The sequence below is a fragment of the Schistocerca piceifrons genome, chromosome X (assembly GCF_021461385.2).
Source record: "Schistocerca piceifrons isolate TAMUIC-IGC-003096 chromosome X, iqSchPice1.1, whole genome shotgun sequence".
Classification (NCBI taxonomy): Eukaryota; Metazoa; Arthropoda; class Insecta; order Orthoptera; family Acrididae; genus Schistocerca; species Schistocerca piceifrons.
The window spans coordinates 232,631,475-232,659,184 of NC_060149.1; the positions used below are offsets into that span (position 1 = coordinate 232,631,475).

The following is a 27,710-nucleotide window of genomic DNA, read 5'->3' on the forward strand; positions in this document are numbered from 1 at the left end:
AGAGATTGAAAGGGCCAAAGACGAGTGGCAAGATTCAAGACTGGTACATTTAGCCATCGTGAGAGCGTTACAGATCTCATAGAAAGTTTGAAGTGGGATGCACTTGCAGATAGATGACACGCTAAACAGAAGTGGCTGCTCACTAAATTCTAAAATCCAGTCTTCACCAATAATGTAGAGTATATATTATCACCACCAACTTTCAGATCGCACAATGACCACCATTCAAAGATAAGGGAAATTAGAGCTTGTACTGAGGTATTCAGACAGTCATTTTTCCCTCGCGCGATCTGCGAGTGGAACAGAGGAGGTGGAAATATGACTTTGGCATAAATTGTGCCCTCTGCCACACACCGCTTGGTGGACAGCAGAGTATATATGTAGATGTAGAAGGATGGTTGTGGCAGCCTACACTTACGCACTTACTTCTTTAAGACTTCTTCCAAGTGACACAGAGAGAAAACTAATTTAGTATTGTATGTAAAGAAAGTGATAAATCAAAATATTTATGGCACTAAAAATAGAAGTAAAAAAAAAATAGGTATACAAGAAATACAAATTCTGTAAATTCTTATAGCATCACATTATTTGTCAAACTCAGTAAGATACGATTTCATATAAAAATCATGAAAGATATGGAAACTGGCCTCTTGGTGTAAACAAGAGGAAGAGCTGGAAAATAAGTAAATGAAATTCTCATTGAATGCCACGTCAAGTTATAAAAATACTGAAATGTGTGATTGTTGAGACAAACAAAATATTATACCAAACTGAAGTTGATTCAGTAATGGACCAAATGAAGATCTTTAGGAGCCATGTTTCAATGATGTGACGAGGGAGGGTGGGAGGGAGCGAGTGACACAAGGAAATGGGAAATTATATTGCACATAATTCTAATCTAACAACCATGGATAATATTCATATTCAATACAATATCCAAATGTTACACAAAGCGGTGAGAACCACATAATTTCAGGTGACTGCTGAAAAAACTGAAGAGGAACCAATACTTGAAATACAAGAAAATTGTTGCAGAATGGGCATTATATAATATTAAGCTAAAGTTTTCATAGCAAATCTGTAAGGAGATTATTGTGCAAGGAAGGCAATAGTATTTTGCACTTAGGGAGGGGATTTATGTAAAGTTCCATTTAAGTTCGACATGAATGCCAAGTTTTACCACAAAAAATTTAAAAATTTGATGGAATCAAGTGGTGTGCATCACAGAAAAAAATGGAAAATCTATACAATCTGTTTTTAGTAGACACTTTTAACATAGTCCATAGGAACTTTGGAAAGTCAGTTACATATGTTAATGAATGGATCAAAAGTGGCAAATTGTCAGAAGAGACCACACATTCCAGGTTTCCTGCAGTGTGGATAACAGATGATTCACAGTGTAGTACTGCAATGGTACAGCAACTGAAAATGCATTCCCAATTTGAAGCATATGAGACAGTATGATTATTGTGGGCAAAATGTTTAAACACCACATAGATTCACTGCAAAATTTTGGCTATATATGGGCCAAATGCAATGTCGTATGTAGCCATAGTGAAATGGTCACATATTTGGGATGATGCTGGTTATGAAATAGAGATCTTGCACATGTGATTTCCATCTTTTTGGTAAGCACAAAGAACGTCTTGGAGAAGAGAGATTTTCCAATAATGGTGACTTTTACACAGTATTTCTTGAATTTCTCCATGACCAATGCACAAAATTACTGTTTACATAAATTTTATGACTATGTTGAAAAACAGTGTAATGTATGTGTGTCACTGCTTTGAAGAGTGCAACATTCAGTAACAGATACTTGGCCTGCCAAATGTGTAACTTACTTTTTGATGTCCCCTCCTGTTTTCAGTACCATGCAATTCCAACATGTTACTACTATTCAAATGATGGTTTGTTTAACAAATTTAAACATGGTTGTAAGCCATAAATCATACAAGAATATGATTTGCACAATGCAGCCAACCAGTTGCAACAATATTTAACGTGATCTGGTATTGACACCAACTGTGCGTGTCTCCATCAGAAAAACCAAAAACAGTTGCACATACAGAACACAAAACCAGTAACAGAGAGAAAAAGCAATAGTCATCTACTTCAAGGTGGTACTTAGTGCAGTTATGTGTGGTATTCAAGTCGGTAAAAGTATAGCGGGTACAAATGATGTGGCATCTAATTAAGCTAATATTTGAATTGGAGGTTTCACTAAGTTTCTACAACAAAACAAACTGAAAAACAATATTGTTGTTACAATTCCACATTGTTATGAGTTAATACATGAATTGTGTTCACAAAGAAATAAGAAATACAAATGGAAGAATCCAGTTACTACGATCAAGATATGAAAAACGTTTGATTATAGATATTGGTACAATGGATAAAAGCATCCCACTAAACATGGATTACATTTGAACTATGAGAGTAAACAGTTTTTGTGCGAAAAATTACAATACATTGGTTACAGAGAGAATTGAACTGAGTAGTTTAATATGTGAAAATGTTAATTGGTGAGTGAACTTTTTTAGTGTAAATCAGCATTCAGTGTGTGTAAATTTACCTTCAGTGTTCACACAAAAAAGCAAAACAACTGCAGACAGAACCAGAGACAATGAAAAATTTAAAGTAATGTTACAGAATGTCCAGCAGATCACTAATTAAATAGAGCAAGTTGATGAATTTCTAGGAGAGAGTAAACCATACTTATATATTGTGAATCAACTAGGACGCAAGAGCGAAGAGATTCATAGTTTTAAGTTAAATAATCACAAATCTCTAAGTGCATGTTGTAGTAAGATGCACAAGGGTGGTGGTGCGGGCAGTATGCTGGAAATGTGTTGTGGTCTTCAGTCCTGAGACTGGTTTGATGCAGCTCTCCATGCTACTCTATCCTGTGCAAGCTTCTTCATCTCCCAGTACCTACTGCAACCTACATCCTTCTGAATCTGCTTAGTGTATTCATCTCTTGGTCTCCCTCTACGCTTTTTACCCTCCACGCTGCCCTCCAATGCTAAATTTGTGATCCCTTGATGCCTCAAAACATGTCCTACCAACCGATCCCTTCTTCTGGTCAAGTTGTGCCACAAACTTCTCTTCTCCCCAATCCTATTCAATACCTCCTCATTAGTTACGTGATCTACCCACCTTATCTTCAGCATTCTTCTGTAGCACCACATTTCGAAAGCTTCTATTCTCTTCTTGTCCAAACTAGTTATCGTCCATGTTTCACTTCCATACATGGCTACACTCCATACAAATACTTTCAGAAACGACTTCCTGACACTTAAATCAATACTCAATGGTAACAAATTTCTCTTCTTCCAAACGCTTTCCTTGCCATTGCCAGTCTACATTTTATATCCTCTCTACTTCGACCATCATCAGTTATTTTACTCCCTAAATAGCAAAACTCCTTTACTACTTTAAGTGTGTCATTTCCTAATCTAATTCCCTCAGCATCACCCGATTTAATTTGACTACATTCCATTATCCTCGTTTTGCTTTTGTTGATGTTCATCTTATATCCTCCTTTCAAGACACTGTCCATTCCGTTCAACTGCTCTTCCAAGTCCTTTGCTGTCTCTGACAGAACTACAATGTCATCGGCGAACCTCAAAGTTTTTACTTCTTCTCCATGAATTTTAATACCTACTCCGAATTTTTCTTTTGTTTCCTTTACTGCTTGCTCAATATACAGATTGAATAACATCGGGGAGAGGCTACAACCCTGTCTCACTCCTTTCCCAACCACTGCTTCCCTTTCATGCCCCCTCGACTCTTACAACTGCCATCTGGTTTCTGTACAAATTGTAAATAGCTTTTCGCTCCCTGTATTTTACCCCTGCCACCTTCAGAATTTGAAAGAGAGTATTCCAGTTAACATTGTCAAAAGCTTTCTCTAAGTCTACAAATGCTAGAAATGTAGGTTTGCCTTTTCTTAATCTAGCTTCTAAGATAAGTCGTAAGGTTAGTATTGCCTCACGTGTTCCAACCTTTCTACGGAATCCAAACTGATCTTCCCCGAGGTCCGCTTCTACCAGTTTTTCCATTCGTCTGTGAAGAATTCACGTTAGTATTTTGCAGCTGTGACTTATTAAACTGATAGTTCGGTAATTTTCACATCTGTCAACACCTGCTTTCTTTGGGATTGGAGTTATCATCATCTTCTTGAAGTCTGAGGGTATTTCGCCTGTCTCATACATCTTGCTCACCAGATGGTAGAGTTTTGTCATGACTGGCTCTCCCAAGGCCATCAGTAGTTCTAATGGAATGTTGTCTACTCCCGGGGCCTTGTTTCGACTCAGGTCTTTCAGTGCTCTGTCAAACTCTTCACGCAGTATCTTATCTCCCATTTCGTCTTCATCTACATCCTCTTCCATTTCCATAATATTGCCCTCAAGCACATCGCCCTTGTATAAACCCTCTATATACTCCTTCCACCTTTCTGCCTTCCCTTCTTTGCTTAGAACTGGGTTGCCATCTGAGTTCTTGATATTCATACAAGTGGTTCTCTTCTCTTTAATTTTCCTGTAGGCAGTATCTATCTTACCCCTAGTGAGACAAGCCTCTACATCCTTACATTTGTCCTCTAGCCATTTTGCACTTCCTGTCGATCTCATTTTTGAGACGTTTGTATTCCTTTTTGCCTGCTTCATTTACTGCATTTTTATATTTTCTCCTTTCATCAATTAAATTCAATATTTCTTCTGTTACCCAAGGATTTCTATTACACTGACTGTGTTCATGAACTCACTGTGGAGACGTGCTTTGAACCTCCAGCAATAAAAATAAAGGTAGGCAAAATCAAATTCATAATTGTAAGCCTATACAGATCACCAAATGCTGATGTATATGAATTCTTCTGCCATTTAGAACAACTATCAACAAAAAAAAAGCAGGTTATAATAAAAGGAGATGTGAACACAGACACTAAGCTATAATGTAAATTAACTTAGGTATTCTGACTTGTTACATTGCTACAGCCATATCCATATGAATTCATTACCAATGATAATGGCCACCTGCTTAGCTGAGTGGTAACGTGCTTGCATCCCATGCAGCGGGCCCGGGTTCGATTCCCGGTCGGGTTGGAGATTTTCTCCGCTCATAGACTGGGTGTTGCATTATCATCATCATTTCATCCTCATCACTAACAGGCAATTCGCCCAATGTGGCATCAACTGAAGGAAGACTTGCACTTGGTGGCCGAACTTCCCGGATGGGGCCTCCCAGCCAACAATGCCACACTATCATTCATCAATGATAATAACACTTAACTCATCACTCAGACCATAGAGCTTTGTCCACAGAGGTTAAAACAGAGCACGAAATAACTTGCTCACTTTTAGAAGAAAAACTGGCCACAATAAACTTAGGGAGGAACTTGCACACAGTGACTGGCAGAAAATACACAAATCAGTTGATATGAACGAATAGAGGAGGGGGGGGGGGCATTTCTATGAAATATTTAACCATAGTTTTAATCAGGCATGTCTAATAATAAACAAACTAAGGAAATCAGACTACACAAATAATCTTAAAATTCATCCAGAAATCCACAAATTAAAGGAAAATATTGCAGACCTACATGTGCTGTTCAGAGATACAAAATAACAGTACTTCCTAACAAAGTACATGAACACCAGAGAAACATACAAGGAATCCCTGGTGACTAAATGCACACTATTACGCTGAACAGGTAAGTGACTCCAGTAATGTTAATGAAACAGCTTAGAATATAGCAAACAAAGAACGTGAAAATAAAGAGAATCCAAGATACAGTAATACAGCACTAGAAGAAAATGGAATTTGGTGAGTGAGCCAAAGACAATATGTGAGGCCGTCATAAAACATTTGGCTACAGCAAGTAAAGAAGAAAATGAACCAACACTACAACTAAACTCAGTTAAAACCAGTAATTCATTTTTCCCAAGGAGTATAACAGAATCTTGTGCAATGAAAATAATCTCAAAACTCAAAATAAAAACATCTAGTGGCTGGGATGACATTATTATCTACATTTCCAAGGAAAGCAAAAATTACTTAATAAAATCAGTAAAACACTTAAAAAAGAGTTCAACTCACCAGGGGACCTTTTTATAAAGTTCTAAAAATTACTGAGACACGACCTGTGTATAGAAAGGGACCAAACATTGACATAAATAATTACAGGCCTCACTCACTGACTTCGACACTAGGCAAGTTGTTCTTTCTTCAGTAAATACAACCTATTAAACAACTAGCAGAATGGGTCTTGAAAAGGAAGATCTACAATGACAGCAGTAGAAACTTTCAACCATGAACTGCCAAACAGACTGGATAAAGGAAACAAAGTCATTGGGAATTTTCTTGCTTTGTCTAAGGCACTTCATTCTATGAATCATGCAGTACTATTGTCCAAATTAGAAACTTATGATGTAAGAGAAGTAGCACTAAACTACTGAAGTTGGTATCTCTGAGATAGAAGACTGTACTAGACTGTGTTATAAGAATGAAAATAAAATCCTAACTGTAAAATCGGCATACAAAACTCCTAACTGTCGAATTGCCCAAGGAACTACTCTTAGGCCTTTTTTTAAATTGTATATATTAATGACTTAACACAGGCACAACACTCAAAGCTATTTAATTATGCTAATGATGCATTATTTATTAGCTGGGGACATACTGATCAGCTAGCATTACAAAGCAATGAAGAAAACCCTGAACTGATCACAAAGTATCCAACAATAAACAAACTTACATTGAGTAAGAGTGAGACTGTTCTAATGAATTTCTAGTAAAATTATAACCAATCTCATACTAAATCACATTCTTCTGTTAAAACATTTGTTAAAAATAAGTTTTTAAGCACTGTGATTGACAAACATCTTACATGGACATAGCATATCTGCTGCATCTGTCAAAAGATAGGCAGCAATATTTCCTTAATGAAATGTCTCTTAAATATAATAAATCCTCCTGTCCTTACGTAAGTTTATTATGGATTAATTAATTTGCATTTGCAAAATGGCATTGAAATTTAGGATGGGGCACATGGATAGGATATTCAGGCGTCAAAATAGAGCAGTTAGGATAATTGCCAATATAAGTCAGCATCAATCCTGTACAGACTACTTAAAGGCAATTAAGTTTGAAACAGAAAATGATTAACTGAGTATAATGAATTGAAATATTCATAACTGGATAGTGTGGTGTACTGATTGTCAACTACCATTTTAATTTTTTTTAAGGTTTTTGCACCCAGTCATGTGTATAGGTGTGAACTATACACAATAAAATTGTCTGACACCAATATGGTTGATTTTTCAACATGAAGTTAACTTGAACCAAGCACCAAACACTCCACCTCAATTATTATATTTTGCATCAGTTGACTACCTACACAATCTTGCAGTTTTACTTTGCATCAATTGGCTATGTAGCAACTGAGCTTTGCCTGATCACGTGATGCATAAATGCTTTGCACGAGCACTATGTCTCTCTTTCCCCATGTGCTGTGGTTGTCTCTCATGTGCAATGTGTTTTCTGATTGTGAGACAATCCTTTAATAATATATTTTATAGTTTTCACTGTTCTGAAGTGTTGTTTTGATAATGGAAACGTATAAGACATGAGAAGAAGAATGAATTTGAAACTCAGATCAGTTTCTTTAACATAACATTTGTGATTTGTGGTGCAATAATTGCAAATTATTTGTAGGTTGTTCTAGTTATGATCCATAAAAGTGATGTACCAAATTACTATGTATAATAAAGCATCTGGTTCTCCATACACAGAAAAATGAATATGCAATAGACCCCCAGTCACCTGTCTTTGCAACACAAGTGTCAGTACATGATCAGTCAAATTAGTTGTTGATCTCACACCACTGAGTCCAGTAAATTCTAATTTAAGCCCCATAACTATTGTACAGTATTATTATGAAAGAAATGATGTTTCCAATTTGGGTGTTGTGAGCCCAACGTAAATTTTTGAGCTCTGTGAAAAAATTAGGAGATCATGAAATGTCAAATTCTGAAGCCATGGGAGAGTCTTCAAATGGGGGACCAAGGAAGGGGTGGACCAGAAAATACTCATCACAAAATTGACAAATAAGGAAGACAAAATGCATTATAATGAGACTTACATAAATCAGAAAGGCAAACTAAAAGAGAAGAAGGACTTCAGAGAATATCTCTGCCTCTAAGTTTTTCCAAGTTAGGATGGGATACTTTAAAAGACTAGTTTGGAATATTCTACAAAACTGACTTACATGACGGTCAAATAGCACTTATTTGCACTGTGCTATTAGAAAACGAAGGAAAAAGGAAGAGAGTTAGGAAATCACATAAAAGGACAAAAACAAGAGTGTATAAAATATGCAGGATACCTGTATGTAAAACTTTCTTTCTCCAGACTTTTAGAATATTTAGTGGAAGGATACATTTAGCTTTAAAGAAAATTAATCACCACAGTGCATTAGAGACTTCCTAGGAGTGGGTGGAGAAACAAAAAGGCTTCCTAAAGAAAAATGCAAAGAAGTAATACACCACATTAGAAAATTTCCAAAATACAAATCTCTCTATAAAAAGAGGTGAACCAAACAGAGTATTCCTTGCCCCAGAAATTACCATTAATGTCATGTACAGTTTGTACAAAGAAAACTATTCAGGCCCTGTATCACTGACAACTTACAAGAAAATATTTTTTGCCAAAATTTAATATACAAAGAATGAAACTGATAGAGATATACATACTGTTTGTGACACACTTGAGGCTCTGATTTAAAAAAAAAAAACTATGACAATTCAATGGCAGAAAACCTTAAGATCAACAACACCACTCATCTTAATACAGTGAAGGCTGCTCAGGAGCAGAAATCTTCAGATACTTTTGAACAAAAGAAAATGAGAATGTAGAAGTTCATTGTTTTGGCCTTGAAGAAACTGTGCCTCTCCCAAGCATTCCCACAAACATTGCGTTCTACAAGGGACAGTTGTGGCTATATAACATAGGTATTCATAATGCTACTAATGACAAAGGGCACAGATATGTCTGAGGGTGAGGCAGGACATGGAGCACAGGAACTAGCATCCTGTTCGTTAGAACATTTAATGCAACAGATATTGACAGCCAAAGAGGTAATTTTGTGGTCCGATTCATGTAGTAGACACAAGAGAAACAACAAGCTGGTTCTAACACTAAAATTAGGTTTAGATCAGCATCCCACATTGCAGAAAATAAGATAGCTGTTTTTTATACCTGTACATAGCTTCCTTTCAAATGGTAGCAATTTTGGAGACATGGAATGTGCTCTCCAACTCCAACAGAGACTTTATCATCTGTGAGGATGGGGCAAAACAAACCAGCAGAATTAGGGTTTAAACTAAAGGCAGCTAATGGTTCAAATATGAATTTTATACATCACTTAACAGCTGTTGGCAGTCATCTTCCAAAAATGTTTAAAATAATAATAATATTTATTATTATTATTAGATGGTTATTATACTGAAAAAAATTATGAGGCAAAATTACAGGTATTGCAACTGACATAACAGTGGTAATTGTCAGTAAAAATTATAATGTGTGGCAGTTCTTACTGTTTTGTCATTCAGAGAGAGCTTATATCAATAAAAATCACATTTTTATTTCTACTGTGACTATTGATTTGAATATTCACTTTCCTATAGAATTTACAACATAAATAATAAAACCATTACAATTAATAATTCAACAAAATTATTTTGAATCAAACCAATAGTATTACATGTAAAAATAAGTACATGAATAGACTCACTCACTTCAATAATACCAGACAGAATTTTCATGAACCAACAGAAAAATACCTCTTGAAGATAGGATACCAAATAAAGTATGAGGTTGGTTGGTTAGTTGGATGAGTGTTCCATTGATCAATCACACTGTACTGTAGCTATAATGTATGTGTCAAGTATCTGGTATTGGCACTGGTACAGGCGCGGCAGTATATCTTGTAAATGAACATCAGAGGGGTATACAACAGCTACAAAACAAATACATAAACAAAGATGGATGGATCAAAAGGTGCTGTTTCCACCTTTAAAAACAGCATGTCACCTGCATGCAGTGTAGCAGTTAAATACTACTGAATGCCATGTGCAGCCTCCACGAAACAGGTCCCGCTCCCTGTCTGAACACATCTCTCAAAACATGACATGGGGCACCCAAAAGTAGCACCACAAAGTGCAGTATAACGTAATGCAATCATGATTTGAATTTTCTGTGCTGTGACCAGTAAACATCTGTACAGTGTGATACCAAAGTAATACAACTCAGGGTACAGTAAACTAATGTTGAATCACTTAACAGGGCAATTCCAGTAATAAACATTAGCATTGAAGTTGAGCCACTGTAAAACATTCTTATATATACTGTGAAAATATGTAAGTTATTTTTTCTGCTGCCTTATTCCTAGTACATAAACCTACCATTTTTCTTGTTTGCATGGATATGTTAATAATGACACCAATGCATGAACTTTGGGGTGTTATGTCACCACAAAAAAATACCAAGTCTGAATACGCTACTATTTGACAGAATATGTTGCAAAAACTGAAAATGAATGTACAAGGCAACAGAAAATTTTTACAAAGTATTCATTTGACACTGCACCACGAAGAAGACCCTTCTAATCCACAATCCACTATACAAAAAAACAGTGTGAGGGTAATATATATTCAAAGGAATAGGAAAAATGTGTGTGAGTGTCTGCAAGGAAATATTAATCCTTCCCAGTTATAGGTGCCTGTCAGGAGAAACACTTTTCGACACATCTCTTGTGCCAATAGCAAGGATTGATCGAAGTGATTCTGTAACATGGATTCTGCACTCATCTGACAATCATTTAGATTTTTAGTTGGGGGTCATTAAAAAAAAATTGGTGTATTCCACAGACATGGACAATCTGCAGACATTACAGGTGTGTGTGAGTGTCTCCCATGCATGAGACCAAAACCGAGGACATCTAGGTATGCTTGCATAAGTTTGTGACTCTTTGAGGAGGAGGAGGAGGAGGAGGAGGAGGAGGAAGACTGAAGGAAGATTGAGAATGAGTGGTAATCACATTTCTCACCACCTGCAGCATCAAAAGAGAGAGATCTCTCATAGAACAGAATGGCCAATATATCAACAAGTATTTGTTTTCAGACATATGTTTATAGGTCTTTTGTACTTTTGACAAGTACAATCTCCAGTAAGAGTACAGGATACTTTTTAAAACACCCTCTACATACAGATTAATTAGTTATATTAGCTCCAGATAACTGGATTATAAGACAGATTGTGAAGTACTGAATGACTGCATGTCTAACAATCAGTTGTTTCTGACATTTTCGGATGATGAAGAGCCTGAGACTAATATCATGCAAGGCCCTGAGATTAATGTTATGACAGGAAAGGTGCTAGATAAAGCTGACAATTTCTTTATCTTGAGCGAGGCATAATTCACACCTTTACATGTTTCTTGGCTGTCTGTGATTTACTGTCCAACTATTCCATGTACATCTAATGACTATCTTCCCAATCTGGATGATTATCCATTACCACAAACACTTTTTGCAGGATAGCAAATGAAAAACCTATGTGTAGTACAATGGAGATACAATGATTCAGACAGTGCAAAGGTCAGTGTCTAATGAAGAAGTGAGATCTATACAGTATTTTAAACTGTTTTTTTTCCTATCAAGATGTTTACACATACAGCAAAAAATGAGAGATTTATACTATTTTAGAGATGTTGGTAATAGTTTGAACAGAAATTCCACTGAAACAGAAATGTTTTGGCATAGATAATGTGTGTGGGTTACTGGAAGTCCTTTGCAGTTGTTCCTGATGGAATTTACTCAGTAGAACAGATACCTGAAGACATTGTGTGAAGAAACAAATTTGATAAACTCAAATTCATATTCATTTTGTAGATGACAGATTTCTATCAAGTGATGACTCAAAGCACGTCAGACTTCAAAAGTTTGTCACTACACTGAAGATAACAATCAAGGAATATCTTTGCACTCATTAATTATTACCTCTGAATGGCATTCTTAAATCAGGAATTACATAAGTAAGTAACCCATGTAACTAGTGAATACAAGTTTTTCAGCAGCAACTAGCAGCAGAATCATGCATTATTTCAAAAGAAATGGTCAGAAAAAGAAACTGTTAATTATACAAATACTGACACAAATTATGCTGAACCACATAAACTACAAAACTGCATATGAATTTTTTCCATAACCACTTTTAGTTGTTCTCAAGAGACAAGGAATCTGGAAAAATAGATGGACTCAATATAATGTCAGCATGTACCCTGAACTCATATCAAAACCTTAAAAATTCAGATAAGAGTCCAATGGTGAAACAATGATTGAGGGGAACACTGTAGCTTATGTCAAACGGTTTGACAAGAAAAGTGCTTACCTAATGTTCATTATATTGGTGTTGCACACTCTGGCACAGAAAGCACATAGTCAATAAATGACAAATGATACATAAATGTACATGCCATACATATTACAAGAACACAATAACTACATAGTTAGCAGAGATGTTCTGGACAAGTTAAACCCACTGAAAAGAATAAATATGAGGACTTAATAGTATTATCTATGAATCATGTTCCACTCACAGAGGCACAGCAAAATCCACATTTTTTAATTGATGTTATCAACAAGCTAAGGAGAAGCATATTTCTGCTCAATTTTTGACTGGAAATAGTGAACATTCCTCCTCAGAGTGGGAAACTTGCAAGTAAAAATGCAGTCATCCTTCTACTAATGGCAAAGTCAATCATTTCATTTCACAAATGCTGCACTTTTATGGTTTTCTAATTTAATATACCAGTTTTCCTGAATACCAACTTCAATTTCAGATATTTTCTGAGCCAATAATGGCACTTGTTTTATTTATTTATTTATATCCCATAAATCCAATACTGCGAGACATTTGCATGGATGTAGGACATGTCAGAATTATTACAAATAATACATAAAAGGACCTCTTGCAAGATGATATCTGGTATAAGACAAAATACAGATTAATAGGTATAGAAAAAATTACATTAAAAAATTGTAGATCTTAATAGCTAAATGAAAGACACAGTAATGTTAACAGTGATTGTGAGTATCGTAATGCACAATAGCACCTCAAGTTAGTAAATGAAAAAATCAATTACAGTTAACTACTGAAATATGCTTCTACCGAATAGAAGGAATTATCTAATAAATACTGTTTGAGCTGTTGTTTAAATTTGGGAAGCTCGTGGATAAGTAATTCCAGTGAGGGTGGGAGAGCATTGAACACCTTGCAGCTCATGTAATGGACTCCTTTTTGTACAATAGTAAGGTTTTTTGATTCATAATGAAGGTCCATCTTCCTCCTGGTATTGTGGGTATGGTATGAATCATTGGTTTTGTACGATTGTCCATTTTTACCAATGAAACCTAACAGGGAGTAGATCTATTGGCATGTAGTTGTCAGTATCCCTAATTTTCTGAAAATGTTCCTGTTGTGGCGCGTCGATCGTTCAAAGTGCCGCCACGCAATTACACGCGTCCTCTACATGCTGCGCTGTCTGCCAGCCATGCAGCAGCCACGCCACCTAAGCGGCCAGCCGGCCAGCGTCCGCTAGACTTGGACTTAGTGCAGATTTCACCGTTACCATGTACACATGCCTTACGTGGTCTACTCACTCTGACTTACATGTATTGTGTCGTCTTTTGAAATATAGTGTCCAACTTGACGTTATAACAATTGGCGACGGGGTAGTGGATTTTTCCTTTTCATCACTGACCCACAAGTTTCCATGGCTACTTTAGAGCAACTATTACACGGTCTCATTGAACAGCAAACGCTTCTCATGTCGGCGATTCGCAATTTTGTCGCAGCATCCAATGCAGGGCGTTTCTCGCCGTTGTCTACAACTCCTTTTACTCCTTACGACGAGACAGCGGAAGACTAGTCTGATTACGAAAAATGTCTTCGACAGCACTTCTTGGCATTTCATGTCACGGACGAACAAGCATGTAAGTCTCTGTTCCTTTCATGGATTTCACCTCAAATGTATCGACTGTTGTCGTAATTGGCTCCTTTGAAAGATCCTGCGTCTTTGTCCTTTGATGGAATGTGCTCACTTCTGTCTGTACATTTTCATAAGCAAACCCATGTGGTAGCCTCTCGTGTTGCCTTTTATCATTGTCAAAAACAACCAAATCAATCCCATCGCGCTTGGGCTGCTGAACTTCATGGCCTCAGTAGAAAGTGTCAATTTGCTACTGACGTTCACAAAGAATCCTCTGCCGATTCCATGGTATGGGATGCTATTATCCGGTTGGTGCTCGATAAAGAAGTGAGGCAGCATGCCCTTCAGTTGGCAAATCCGACTCTCGAAGTCCTATCCATCGCGCAGTCTTTTGAAATTTCTCACACCGCTGGAGTGCAAATAGAGGCGTGGGGTGACGTCGGGGAAATACAACCTCTGTGTGCTGTTGACGAAGCATGTGACATGTCCCCGCCGGCCAACGTGGCCGCAGTACGCTCCTGAGTGCAGCCTCGGCCTAACCGTAAACAAACCTCTAAGAAACTGCAGCAAAACCACCGGCAACTTCCTTCATGTCCGCGGTGTTTTACAAAACATTCACAGGAGGATTTTCCCCAATATTGGGCCGTGTGTCACAACTGCAAAAAGAAGGGTCATGTGTCATCCGTTTGAAAATCCGACCGCATACATGATGTTCATGAACATGACGCTTATTCTGATTCTGTGTTCTCTGTCAATTGCACTTCTTCCCTTTCAGGGAAGTTATTCCTCACGGTCCAAATACTTGGTCGAGATGTTCGTATGCAGGTGGATACTGGTTCTGCTACCACCATTATCAATTCTCAGACATATCTTCAGTTGGGTTCTCCAAACCTATCACCTGTCACTAGGTAATTAAGGACGTACGATAAACAGATTTCTCTCTTGGGACAATTTGATGATGAGGTATCTTACAAATCCGTCATTCGCACTGTTCCCATATTTGTGGTCGACCATAGTAACGCGGAAAATCTTTTTGGTTTCGATACCTTTCGCGTTTCTGGGTTCTCCATAGATGACTGTCAATATTGTCTCTGATGCCATTCCTTATGCTCAATTGGATTCCTTGTCGACGACATTTTCGTTCCTTTTTTCTCCTGGGTTAGGCCATGCAAATGATTTTGAAGCTCATATCATGCTCAAACCCACTGCTCGGCCTAAGTTTTTTCGGGCTCGGCCCATTCCTGTGGCCCTTCGTGATCGGGTAAAATGGGAGCTGGATCGTCTCACTGCTTCCGGGGTCTTGCTTCCTGTCACTTCAGTTCCTACAAGAATGTGTAGGCTGGACTCCTCTCATTATCCTAATAACTCTCTTTTGAGCAATGAATATTTTTTTTGGATAATGGCTGATTACGCCAGAAAACTATGCCACAGCAATAGTGCATGGAAATAACTAAAATAAGCAGTTTTTGTGGTGTCTCGGTCACATACAGTGGAAATAATACAAATGGCAAATGTTGCCGAGCTGAGTTTCTTGTGGAGGTATAAAATATGTTCAGACTATTTTAGACTGTTGTCAATGTGTACACCCAGAAACTTGGTTGACTCAACTTGTAGTAGCTCACTACCATTCAATGTAATACTTAATTGATCCTCAACTTTTTTCTTTACTTGGAAAAGTACAAACTGGGTCTTACTAACATTTAGTGATAACCCATTATTCACAAACCAATTACATACTTCACTAAAGACAATATTGGCTTATTCCTCAAGATTGAGGTTGGGAGTTTTGTTGATGAGGATAGAGGTGTCATCAGCAACAAGAGTAAAGTGAGTTTTAAAGCTAGTACACAAGGGAAGGTCATTGATAAAGATGAGGAAGAGAAGAGGGCCAAGTACAGAGCCATGAGGAACACCACAGCCAATAAAGCCCCAGCTGGATGACACAGAGTACCCCTCAGAGTCGTTCAACATGACCTTCTGCTTTCTTCCAGCTAGGTAGGATTTAATCCATGAGCTAACTGAGCCACTTATACCATAATATTCAGCCTTTGCTAGGATGATTTCATGATTAACACTATCAAAGGCCTTAGAAAGGTCACAAAAGATACCAACAGGAGACAATTTATTATTAAAAGACTAAGATTTGATGGGTGAAGGAAAAAATAGCTTGTTCTGTTGATACACCCTGTTGAAATCTGAACTGGCTACTGTTTAATACCTTATAATGTTTGAGGTGTTCAATAAGTCTTTTCTGAACCAATTTCTCAAGAATTTTAGAAAAGGTTGTTAAAAGGGAGATAGGCCAACAGTTGGTAATGTCGGCTTTATCACCTTTTTTAAAGAGAGGTTTGACAATAGCAAACTTCAATCTCTCAGGAACAATCCCGTGCTGGATGGATTCATTGAATATGTGGCACAGTATTTTGCTTATCGACTTCTAGCACTCTTTCAGTAATCTTGAAGAGATACCATCTATGCCAACAGAATTCTTGCTCTTCATCTCTCTAATTATATTCTCAGTTTCATGTACTGTGACAGGAGACACTTTAATCTGCTTGGTTTTTTTTTTATTAATAGCTTTTTGAAGGGATAACACGGCTTCATTAACAGAACATGTTTTCCAGTTTGTACTGCTGACGCCAGGAACTGGTTGTTAAAAATTTCGGTGATTATTTCAACATTGTCATGAATGGTATCATTTCTCTTAATTTCAATTGTGTTTTCAGCAGCAGGGATTTTACCTTTTTTCCTTTTTATCATGCCCCATATGGTCTTAATTTTGTTGTTAGAGAGATCAATTTCTGATTTCATAGAAATACTCTTTGGTCTTCTTAGCACTTTTTTAAGGATAGAGCAGTATAGTTTGTAATGTTTTTCCTTTTCTACACTATAACTGGATTTGAGTGATGCATACAGATTCCTTTTCCTTCTGCAAGACGTTTTAATGCCCAGTGTTAGCCAGTTTTTATTAGAGTAGGTTTCGCATTTGGATTTGACAATCCTTTTAGGAAAGGCCACTTCGAATAGGCAGATAAATTCATTTAGAAAAGCGTTGTACTTGTCATTAACACTGTCAAAGATCTCAATTTGGTCCCAGTCTACTTCTTGTAGGGAATTACAGAAGCTATTGATAGACTGTGTGTTAATTACTCTGAAAGTTTTACTGCAGGAGTTCTTCTTACAAAGGGGGCTAACATTATCAATTGAAAGTAGCTGACCATCATGGTCTGAGAGCCCATTCAATATACATTTTACAGTTGTGTTTAGAATTCTACTGCTGTCTAAAAAGATGATGTCAATTTTACTTGTAGATTTAGCTGTGACTAGTGGGAAAATCCACCAGTGCTGTTAAGTTAAAAGAGTTCATTAAATGTGATAAATCATTTCTTCCCATGTTATCTGTAAGAAAGTCAACATTAAAATCACCTACAATTATAATATCTTTAGTTTTTGCAAAGAGATGAGTTAACAGAGATTCTAACTGTTGTAGAAAAATACAGATTTTGCCTGCAGGAGTCCTATAAAATGAAAGGACAGTAATTTCAGAGAAATCAGAACAGATTAAAACTCCACAAACCTCACAATGTTTATCAATATAGTATTCACTCAAGTCTAAAGATCTATAAGCTATTTTGTTCTTAACGTAAATCACCACTCCACCCTTACCTAAAGAATGTCTACAGTAAAGAGCTGCTTGGTTATAGTTATTCAGTTGCAGTGTGTCACAACCAAGTTTCATAAAGTGTTCACTAAAACAGATTACATCAGCATTATTAATAAAGTCCTTATCTAAAATGTCAATGGATAGCTCATCTGGTTTACTTAATAAGCCTTGAATGTTGTGATGGTAAACAGCAAATTTATTAGCACTGGCTGGAGATTTGGGGTGGTTGATTGGGTTAGTCTCTCTTAAAGTATTAACATTTGGCTTACTTGGAGGTGTAGTTATGACACAATTTTCCTTTCCTTGTGATGATACCATAAAAAATTCTCACTATGAACGGCAGCTTTTTTGGACCTCTTGCTCCTCCTCCTTGCAGTTGGCACTTCTCCTTGGGTTGCTGAAGATTACTTGTCTGTTAGCTGCTCTGATGGTTCTGCAACAGCAGCAAATGATACTCTGGGTGCTGATGGTGCTTCATCTTTTGTGGGAGTGATGATATCCCCTCTTCTTCTTCTGAAATTGTTGGTAGGTCTATTCCAGATTCTGACGTGATTTCTTGAATGACCATTGGAGCAACATTATTTGTTGATGCTAGTACTATTGTGGCAACCACTTCTGATGAGAGTGATTTTCCTTCAGTTGATTCAGGTTTTGTTGCCCTTGGTGAAGTCTCTGCTGTGTCAGCAATTAATCCTGGTAGTGCTGCCACAGGTGTTGGCTCTCTTGAATTCACTGATGATGGTGAATTTACTAATGCTATAAATAGTGGGTCCACTCTTCGGAGTTGAGTTGCTGCAGTAATTTTGGAAAGTTGAGCTGCAGCATGTGGTGGTGTTTGCTGAGGTACTGAAGGTTGAGCTGTTCTAGGCAAGTAATTTTTGTTAACTTACAGGCAGCTTTTCCACAATTTTTCTGCAGAGAAGTTTCTTGCCCTTTCTGTTAAGGTGCAACCCATGTCTCGTTAAGTTGTCTCTAATAAGGGAACCTCCCCATCGCACCCCCCTCAGATTTAGTTATAAGTTGACACAGTGGATAGGCCTTGAAAAACTGAACACAGATCAATTGAGAAAACAGGAAGAAGTTGTGTGGAACTGTGAAAAAATAACCAAAAATACAAACTGAGTAGTTCATGGGAAGATAGGCAACATCAAGGACGCCAGAAACGCATGAGCGCCGTGGTCTTGTGGTAACTTGAGCAGCTGCGGAACGAAAGGTCCTTGGTTCAAATCTTCCATCGAGTGAAAAGTTTAATTTTTTATTTTCAGTTTATGTGACAAACTCTTATGTTTTCATCACTTTTTTGGGAGTGATTATCACATTCACAAGAAAACCTAAATCGGGCAAGGTAGAAGAATCTTTTTACTCATTCGCCAAGTGTACAAGTTAGGTGGGTCGACAACATATTCCTGTCATGCGACGCACATGCCGTCACCAGTGTCGTATAGAATATATCAGATGTGTTTTCCTGTGGAGGAATCGGTTGACCTATGACCTTGCGATCAAATGTTTTCGGTTCCCATTGGAGAGGCACGTCCTTTCGTCTACTAATCGCAAGGTTTTGTGATGCGGTCGCAAAACACAGACACTAAACTTATTACAGTGAACAGAGACGTCAATGAGCGAACGGACAGATAATAACTATGCAAAAATAAAGAAAGTAAAATTTTCACTTGATGGGGAGACTTGAACCAAGGACCTCTCCTTCTGCAGCTCCTCACGCTACCACGAGACCACAGAGCTCATGTGCTAACTGTCTCCATGATATTGCCTATGTCGCCCATGGGCTACTCAGTTTGTGTATTTTGTTTATTTTTTCACAGTTCCACACAACTTCTTCCTGTTTTCTCAATTGATCTGTGTTCAGTTTATCAAGGCCTATCCACTGTGCCAACTTATAACAATCTGAGGGGAGGTTCCCCTGTAAGTAGGAAGTCGACAGGCAGAAACTGAGTATTTAGATACAGTTTACATATATTTTCGAACTGTTCATTAGCCTTGGTTATTACTTTGTTTACACACGATTCAAATGTAAGGTCATGTCTATGTGGAATTCCCATGACTATAATTGCTTTACTATTATTATTAGAATGAAGTATCCTCTTCAAGTTTTGGACAGCACTCGACAATTCATTTTTATAAACGTCGTTGGCTCCCCCCCACTATTACTGCATATTCATTTATATTTGTTGGAGACCCGTCTTTTATGTTGTTTTCCGATTTCATACAAGGGTGCTCCTGGTTTCACCTAACTGCAAACTTTAACATCATGATCTTCACATAAGATTTTTGCTAATCCACGACCGTGACTATCCGAGTGGATATTTACCTTAAAGGATTTCTTCCCTGACACACTTTTGTATGACAATACAGTAGCAAATGAATATTCACTATTTCTAATTTCTTCAAGAACACTGAAACAATTATTTAATGGCACTTGGATGACAGATTCGTTCGGTTTTCGACGAGTGAACTTTTTAGGCCTATTAAACTCAGCACAACTTTTATTTGGCGATGTATTAACACTGTTCAGTGACTGAAGATATATCAAGTCCTGTTTTAGCTTTGCTACGTCATCACACAGAATGTCAATGATTTTTTCTTTTGTTGCTAATTCACACAGAATATCGTCCAAATTTGGTTGCAAAGGTCTGTGTTTACCGGGCTGATCACTAACACTTGTATATACACGAGAGTTTACATGTTCTTTTTTCCCAGTGTTTTTAATTAAGATGTGGCACAGCACGCACAAATTATCACACACTGTGTTTTATTTCTCGCACAGAGAACACTTAAACATGTGATTTTTGTTACTAAAAACGGAACTCACCAATGTGTATCTTCTCCGGCCGCCATCTTAAATCTTGCTGGCGGACAATATTTGTTTTTGGACTTCAGTTTAATTCTAACCTAAGGTAAGAGAAACTACACACCTTCAAACACATGAACCAGTTTTGTATTTGTATGTTTTATTTATCCTGTGGATACTTATTCAGATCATTAAATTTGTGTTATACTAACAATGGCCCTAAACATGGGAATGCCTGTTTGGGCAATGTTATAGTTAATTTCTCAAGAGACTGATACACTGTTAGCATAGCAGATGAATGTTTTGCAGATCATGATCCACTACTCCTCACATACCACTATGCACAGCCAGATAATTATTATGTGACTACAAATATGAAGTCAAGCACGACATGTGTTAGGGGTCAGAGAGAGGAATGTATTAGGTTATTCACAGACTGCCTTAGAAACACAGACGGGGACTTTATTGAAAATGTATTTAACGTATTCTTTAAGACATATACAATTCTTAAATTGTCATAGAATTCTTTTTCATTCTAAGTCTTTGGCACCAGATTCAATATTAATAAAAAGTAGGAACATTTAAAATCCTGGTATATGATACACTTGCCAGACACAATTTTCTACACTGAATTACCATTTACAATTAGTATTTTTCATCACACAGTCCATGGACAATCACGACGTTGGGTCCTGAAATTGGCGATGGTCACATTCCATGTAACCACCACCAGAATGCTGCCCACCAAAGAGCCATGTGTGTTGTTCCTAGCACCAGTATTCTTTCTGGCATCTCCAACGTTGTCTTCATTTCTGTTGTCACCCTCCTCGGTGGCACCAGCATCCCCAACAATGTTTTCATTACCACCATCACCATCCTCACTTACATTCTATCCAGTATTGCTGACCGCATCAGTAACATCTCCACTGTTGACAGCCGGAGCAATATTGGCTGCATTACTAGTAGCATTAACGATGATTAGGTATCTGATAAACTTGCCAGACGCCTCCGCCAAATACTCTAATTTCAATCTGCTTAGAAAAATAGCCTTCTGGCAAACCATCCCAATGTCGCACAGTGCTTACCAAAGCATGGACAGCCACAACATCAGGGTCATACAGTTCTTCATAGTAAGGCCCTGCATAACCACCACCATAAGGCTGTTCAACAAATTCCCAACGATTATTATACTGAGCGCCATCAATTAACTCAGGTTCATTGGCATCTCCAACATTGTCTTCTTTTCCGTTGCCATCATCCCCGGCAGCATTGGCATCCCCAGTACCATCTTCAGTACCATGGCCATCACCGCACTTACTAGCACTGGTGTCCTGAACACTGCCTTCAGCACTGTGGCCACCAATGACTTCAGTGTCAGTGTCCTCAATACCATCATCATTACCTTGAGCAACAACTCGTTCAGCAGTAGTGTCCCCAACATTATCTTGATTAATGTGGCCACCATACCGTTCATCAATTGTGTCCTCAACATTATCTTCATTTCTGTTGCCACCATAATCCACATCACCATCATCATCCCCACTTACACTGTATCCAGTATTGTTGACTGCATCAGTATCATCTCCCCTGTTGACAGCAGGAGCAGTATTCGCTCCATTACTAGTAGCACCCTCAGCAACATCATTTTCTGTGCTGTTATTGTCATATTCATGCTGTGCCTCCATTCTCAGATCTTTCATATGTGATTCATTTCCGGTGTGGTTACTTAGATCTGAGGCCTCGACAATGTTACACTCAACCTCAACCATATTTTCATCTCTGTCTGTCTCATCCCCTTCAGGACCACAACTACCTGCATCAGATTCTGCCTCATTTTGTGAGTACTGTTTTTCAGACAACTCTGATTCACTGTCACTTTCTGAAGTTTCAACTTCTTCCTTTATTTCAATCTCTTCCATAGAGAGAGATACGGAGTCAAAAGTATTCTGTTCACCATCTTGTTCTCGTTCTGCACTCCCACACATTAAATTACTCTTGGAGCTGGCACACCCTGTTCTATCATCCACTCTGCCATTTCCATTATTCTGATCAGAAACTACAGTATCCACTCCATGTAGGTCCAGGATTTCTTTTGGGCCTCCAGTGGGTGAAGAACTAGTACTAGTAAATGTCCCAGCAGCTGACACCATGATTATGGGCTCAACTGATGATGACGTTGCACCATATTCTGATGCTGACTTTGAGACACTGCCTTCTGTTATACATGTTATTGTGCTGGTACTCTCTTTTGTGTTTGCTTCCAGTTGGGCTGTTTCTCCGATACTTGCTTCAATATAAGCATTATCAGTGCTACCTACTGGTGATGGTGTGTCGTTTGTCTCTTCAGTGAGAGAAGTGCTGTGTGATGTGCTTATGCAGGTCTCAGCAGTTGACACTATATTTCTGGATTTCGTTGTTAATGTTGTGGCATCACACTGAGGTGCAGACTCAGATATACTACCTCCTATACTGGCTTCTGTATTGTTCCTCTCTTTGATGCTTGCTTCTAGATGGAATCTTCCCATTAAATTCCCATTTGATTGCGTGCCTGCTGCTGCTGGCTGTACTGCATCACCATTGGATAGTGAAATCACATTTAATTCTGCAGACAGTCTACTTTTTAATGCATTCATAATATGAATGCTATATAGTAAACATCCGATAGGTGAATGGCATGTGCAGCTGGACACCGAGTGAGAAACGCTAGCTACCATATGCTCAAAACTTTGGTCACTTAATGTATCACCAACTCTATTAGCACATTTCTGCAGATGTGCTGCCACATCCTGAAGTAAATGCGCAAACTCATCAACAGTTTTTCGAAAAGTGTCACCCAACTGTAACTGAGGAGGCGCTGATGCTGACCGTCGACGCAAGTATGGGTGCATTTCTAAATCTGTAAGTGCATGTGCAGGTTGTGAATCTGCACTGTCTCTCATCTGCAAAGGTGCTGTGGCTACAGAACATGAAGTTGGTGTGACTGACCTCCTACTACTGTGGCTGTTAATAATCTCTCTGTTTCTGGATGACTGGCCATCTTTAAATACTTCACTCATCATCTTGAGCGTTGTGATAGTTTCAGAGCTTGTACTGCTGTGCTCTGTAGTTAGTGGTCTGCCTCCATACTGATAATCAGCATCTTTCACTTTGCTGTGAGAAGCACCCACAACAGTTTTTCTTTTTTGGGTACTACTGGCTGCTCTATTTACATCACTATTTCTGATGCTCTTCTCCATATGTTTGTTATGTTTTGCCTTCAAGCCATCACATGGAACTCTTATTTCATTTCCACTGTTGTTATCTTTTCCTACACAACATATACAAACTGGCTTCTTATATATTTTACGGCGTTCTCGACGAAATTCTGAACTCATTTTGTGGGAAGCATCCCACAACTGTCTTCTGCTCTGATGGGTCGAACTCTCCAACAACCCCTGGTCATCATCATGACTCAAGCTGAGGGATGCTACATTCTTCTGATCACTATTATGTAGTTCTTTGCCATCATGATGAGTAGATTTCTGCAAACATCTTTCACTGCTTCGAGAGTCCATGCTTCCTGTTGTCGAGTTCTCTTGATTTTCTGTGCTGCAACCATTTGAACTCTTAGTAGTTATTTTGACATCTCTGATGCATTTCTTTTTATTGCGATTTGCAACTTTAGCCTGCATATTCTTCTCCATATCAAATGGCTCTAGCACCACTGACACTGTTTTATTTAGAACATTTGTAAGCTGGTCCTGCTTACTGGCATGTTCCAATTCTTCGTGGTAGTTAGTCGCTGCCTTCTTACTGCTACATGTAACATCAGAATGCCTTCTTTTCCTGCTGTTTTTGGTCAATTCTATAAAACTTCTGTTAGAATTTGTATTATCATGCTGTGCACTTTGACTGATGTCTGATGCACATCCTCTTGATTCATTCGTCCTCTTGACTGAACAGCTTTCCCCTCTGCCTCTGCTACTAGATCTGGTTTTCATGTTGGCTATTCACTCTCAGGCTGACACTGTAAAGACAAATTAAGTACCAGATTACTGTGTGAGCCAGGAGCACTATAAACAAACAAATCTTAAACCAACTACAACAGATGTCTGTAAACAAAACTCCTGGAACATGCACGAAGTGAGAGGAATTTTTAAAATCAAAAAGATGTCACATTCATCAAAACAAATCAAGTTTAACAGAACCATGTAATTGTCGAACACATATTTTGTTGCTTAATTTACAAATTAATTGTGTATTATGTCTAGCACAGCACAAATGCAACCTGCAAGTAATAAATAGTGATGCCGGAAAACTCACTCCCTCCCCATCGCCTTTTCACTTTTCAGTGCACTTTCAATGCTCCTCTCCTCTGATCAGGAAGAAGCAGTAAGGCCTGATACTTCACACATGTACTTATATAGGGTGTCTGAAGAGGAATGGTCAGTAGTAAGGGAAATGAAATAAAAAATCAGTTGAAGCAAAAAATTGGGTATGTTCATATGCCCTAGTCCGAATGGATTCCGAGACAGCACACATTTAATTTACATTCTTATTTAATTTGGATATTATTCAATACATAGTCAATTTTACACACGTACACATGCACAACAGTTAGTAAATATCAAACATGTGTTTTAAAACCACCAAATGAAAAAATAACATACACCTCTAAGCATTACCACACACATCTGTTTACAGCTGTTGTACAATTCACAGTAAGTGTTCAAATAGCCCATCATTTCTGCATTCTTGGGAGATCATACTTTGTTGCTTGTCCGAGTGCCTGTGCATGTTCTGTAATGAGAGCGGCAATGTCCATGATGTGACCAAGCTGTTCATCTTGCATTTTCATCATTTGTTTATATTCTTCAGACTTCATCCAACCTCACAAACAAAAATCTAATGTTGTAAGGTTTGGTGACCTTGGTGGCCAGTTAATTGTACTACCTCTAACAGTTCAGTGATTAGGATAAATGTGGTTGAGATGTTCCCTAAGATGCCAAGTAAAATGTGGAGGGGTTCCATCTTGTTGGAAGTACCCTGCAATCAATGTGGCCAAAGGAACAAAGGAATGAACTTACCATAAATTGCAAGTAGGTCTGCCCAATAACTCGCTTTTCTGAAATGACTGGACTTATCAGCATGTTACGGATCATGCCACATTAAACACAGACCAAAAAACAAAGTTGGATGTTGGTTCCACTGTAGTGTGTGGATTTTCCTGTGACCAGTCATGATTATTACGCATGTTGTTGATTTCGTACCATATAAATGTGGCTTACCAATGAACAGTATTAATGGACAACTATTATTTAATCAGTGACTAAATTCAAGTCATGTGGCACTGACACCAATGTGGAGAATGTGGACATGTTGCAAACATCCTAAGGAGACAGGGCTTCCAAATAGCATATAAGACTGGGCAAACCCTCCAATCGCATCTAAGCCAACCAACTATCAAGAGGGATAAATTCCAGAGATCAGAATATATAAACTTGAATGTCAAAGTTGTGATGCGATATACATAGGCTTGGCATGTGGGAATTTTAAAACATGGTACAAGAACGTATAAGGTGTTGGAAGTACGAAATAAACCATTCCACATTTGCAGAACATTCAAAACACCATAACCACCATCCTACAAACATGGAACAAGAAATCAAAATAATGAGAATACGCAACCATGATAAATATCTTATACAAACGCAAGAAAACTTCCACATTCAGAAAGCCATCGCTGAAAACAAACATGTGATAAATGAGCAAACACACATCACCACACCCTCCCTACTACAATTACTAAAAGAAAAGATAAGATAAAAATTGTCCCCCTCACACAAGCAGCCGCAAAAAAATAAATCTACTTCATTTACTTCAGGTATGATGGACGTGGAAGAATTATGGGCAAATTTTAAACACATTGTAAATCACACACTGGACAAGTATGCGCTGAAAAATTGGGTTATGGACGGAAAAGACCCATCGTGGTTTGACAGCGCAATTCAGAGAATGCTCAGGAAGCAAAAGCAGTTGCACTCGCGGTACAAGAAAGATCGGGAGAATGAGGACAGGCAAAAGTTAGTAGAGATCCGTGCTGCTGTAAAAAGAGCAATGCACGAAGCATTCAACCACTACCACCGTCATACCTTAGCAAAAGATCTTGCAGAAAACCCAAGGAAATTCTGGTCTTACATAAAATCGGTAAGCGGGTCAAAGGCTTCCATCCAGTCACCCACTGATCAGTCTGGCCTGGCAACGGAAGACAGCAAAACGAAAGCTGAAATTTTAAATTTAGCATTTGAGAAATCTTTCACGTAGGAGGATCGTAAAAACATACTGCCGTTTGAGTCTCTTACAGATTCCCGTGTGGAGGACATAGTGATAGACATCCCTGGGGTTGTGAAGCAGCTGAATGGCTTGAAAATAAATAAATCTCCAGGTCCTGCTGGGATTCCAATTCGGTTTTACAGAGAGTACTCTACTGCATTGGCTCCTTACTCAGCTTGCATTTATCACGAATCTCTTGCCCAACGTAAAGTCCCGAGAGACTGGAAAAAAGTGCAGGTGACGCCTGTATATAAGAAGGGTAGACGGACGGATCCCCAAAATTACAGACCAATATTCTTAACATCGGTTTGTTGCAGGATTCTGTAACATATTCTCAGTTCAAATATAATGAATTTCCTTGAGACAGAAGTTGCTGTCCATGCATCAGCATGGCTTTAGAAAGCATCGCTCTTGCGAAACGCAACTCGCCCTCTTTTCACATGATGTCTTGCAAACCATGGATGAATGGTATCAGACAGATGCCATATTCCTTGAATTCCAGAAAGAGTTTGAATCTGTGCCCCACTGCAGACTCCTAACTAAGGTACGAGCATATGGGATTGGTTCCCAAGTATTTAAGTGGCTCAGAGACTTCTTAAGTAATAGAACCCAGTACGTTGTCCTTGATGGTGAGTGTTCATCGGAGGCGAGGGTATCATCAGGAGTGCCCCAGGGAAGTGTGGTAGGTCCACTGTTGTTTTCTATCTGATAAATGATCTTTTGGATAGGGTAGATAGCAATGTGTGGCTGTTCGCTGATGATGCTGTGGTGTATGGGAAGGTGTCATTGTTGAGTGATTGTAGGAGGATACAAGATGACATGGACAAGATTTGTGATTGGTGTAAAGAATGGCAGCTAACTCTTAATATAGATAATTGTAA

General features: G+C 38.2%; 1 protein-coding gene across 1 annotated transcript in view; it reads right to left on the reverse strand.

Moving 5' to 3' along the window:
* Window positions 1-20,958: 20,958 nt before the first annotated feature.
* LOC124722960 (cell wall protein IFF6-like) overlaps window positions 20,959-27,710 on the reverse strand; it is a 45,897-nt gene continuing 39,145 nt past the window's right edge. The window contains exon 3 of the mRNA XM_047248130.1: window positions 20,959-24,523. Coding sequence (XP_047104086.1) covers window positions 21,486-24,497 — 3,012 coding nt within the window. The 5' untranslated portion in view covers window positions 24,498-24,523 and the 3' untranslated portion in view covers window positions 20,959-21,485. The remainder of the gene's footprint in view (window positions 24,524-27,710) is intronic.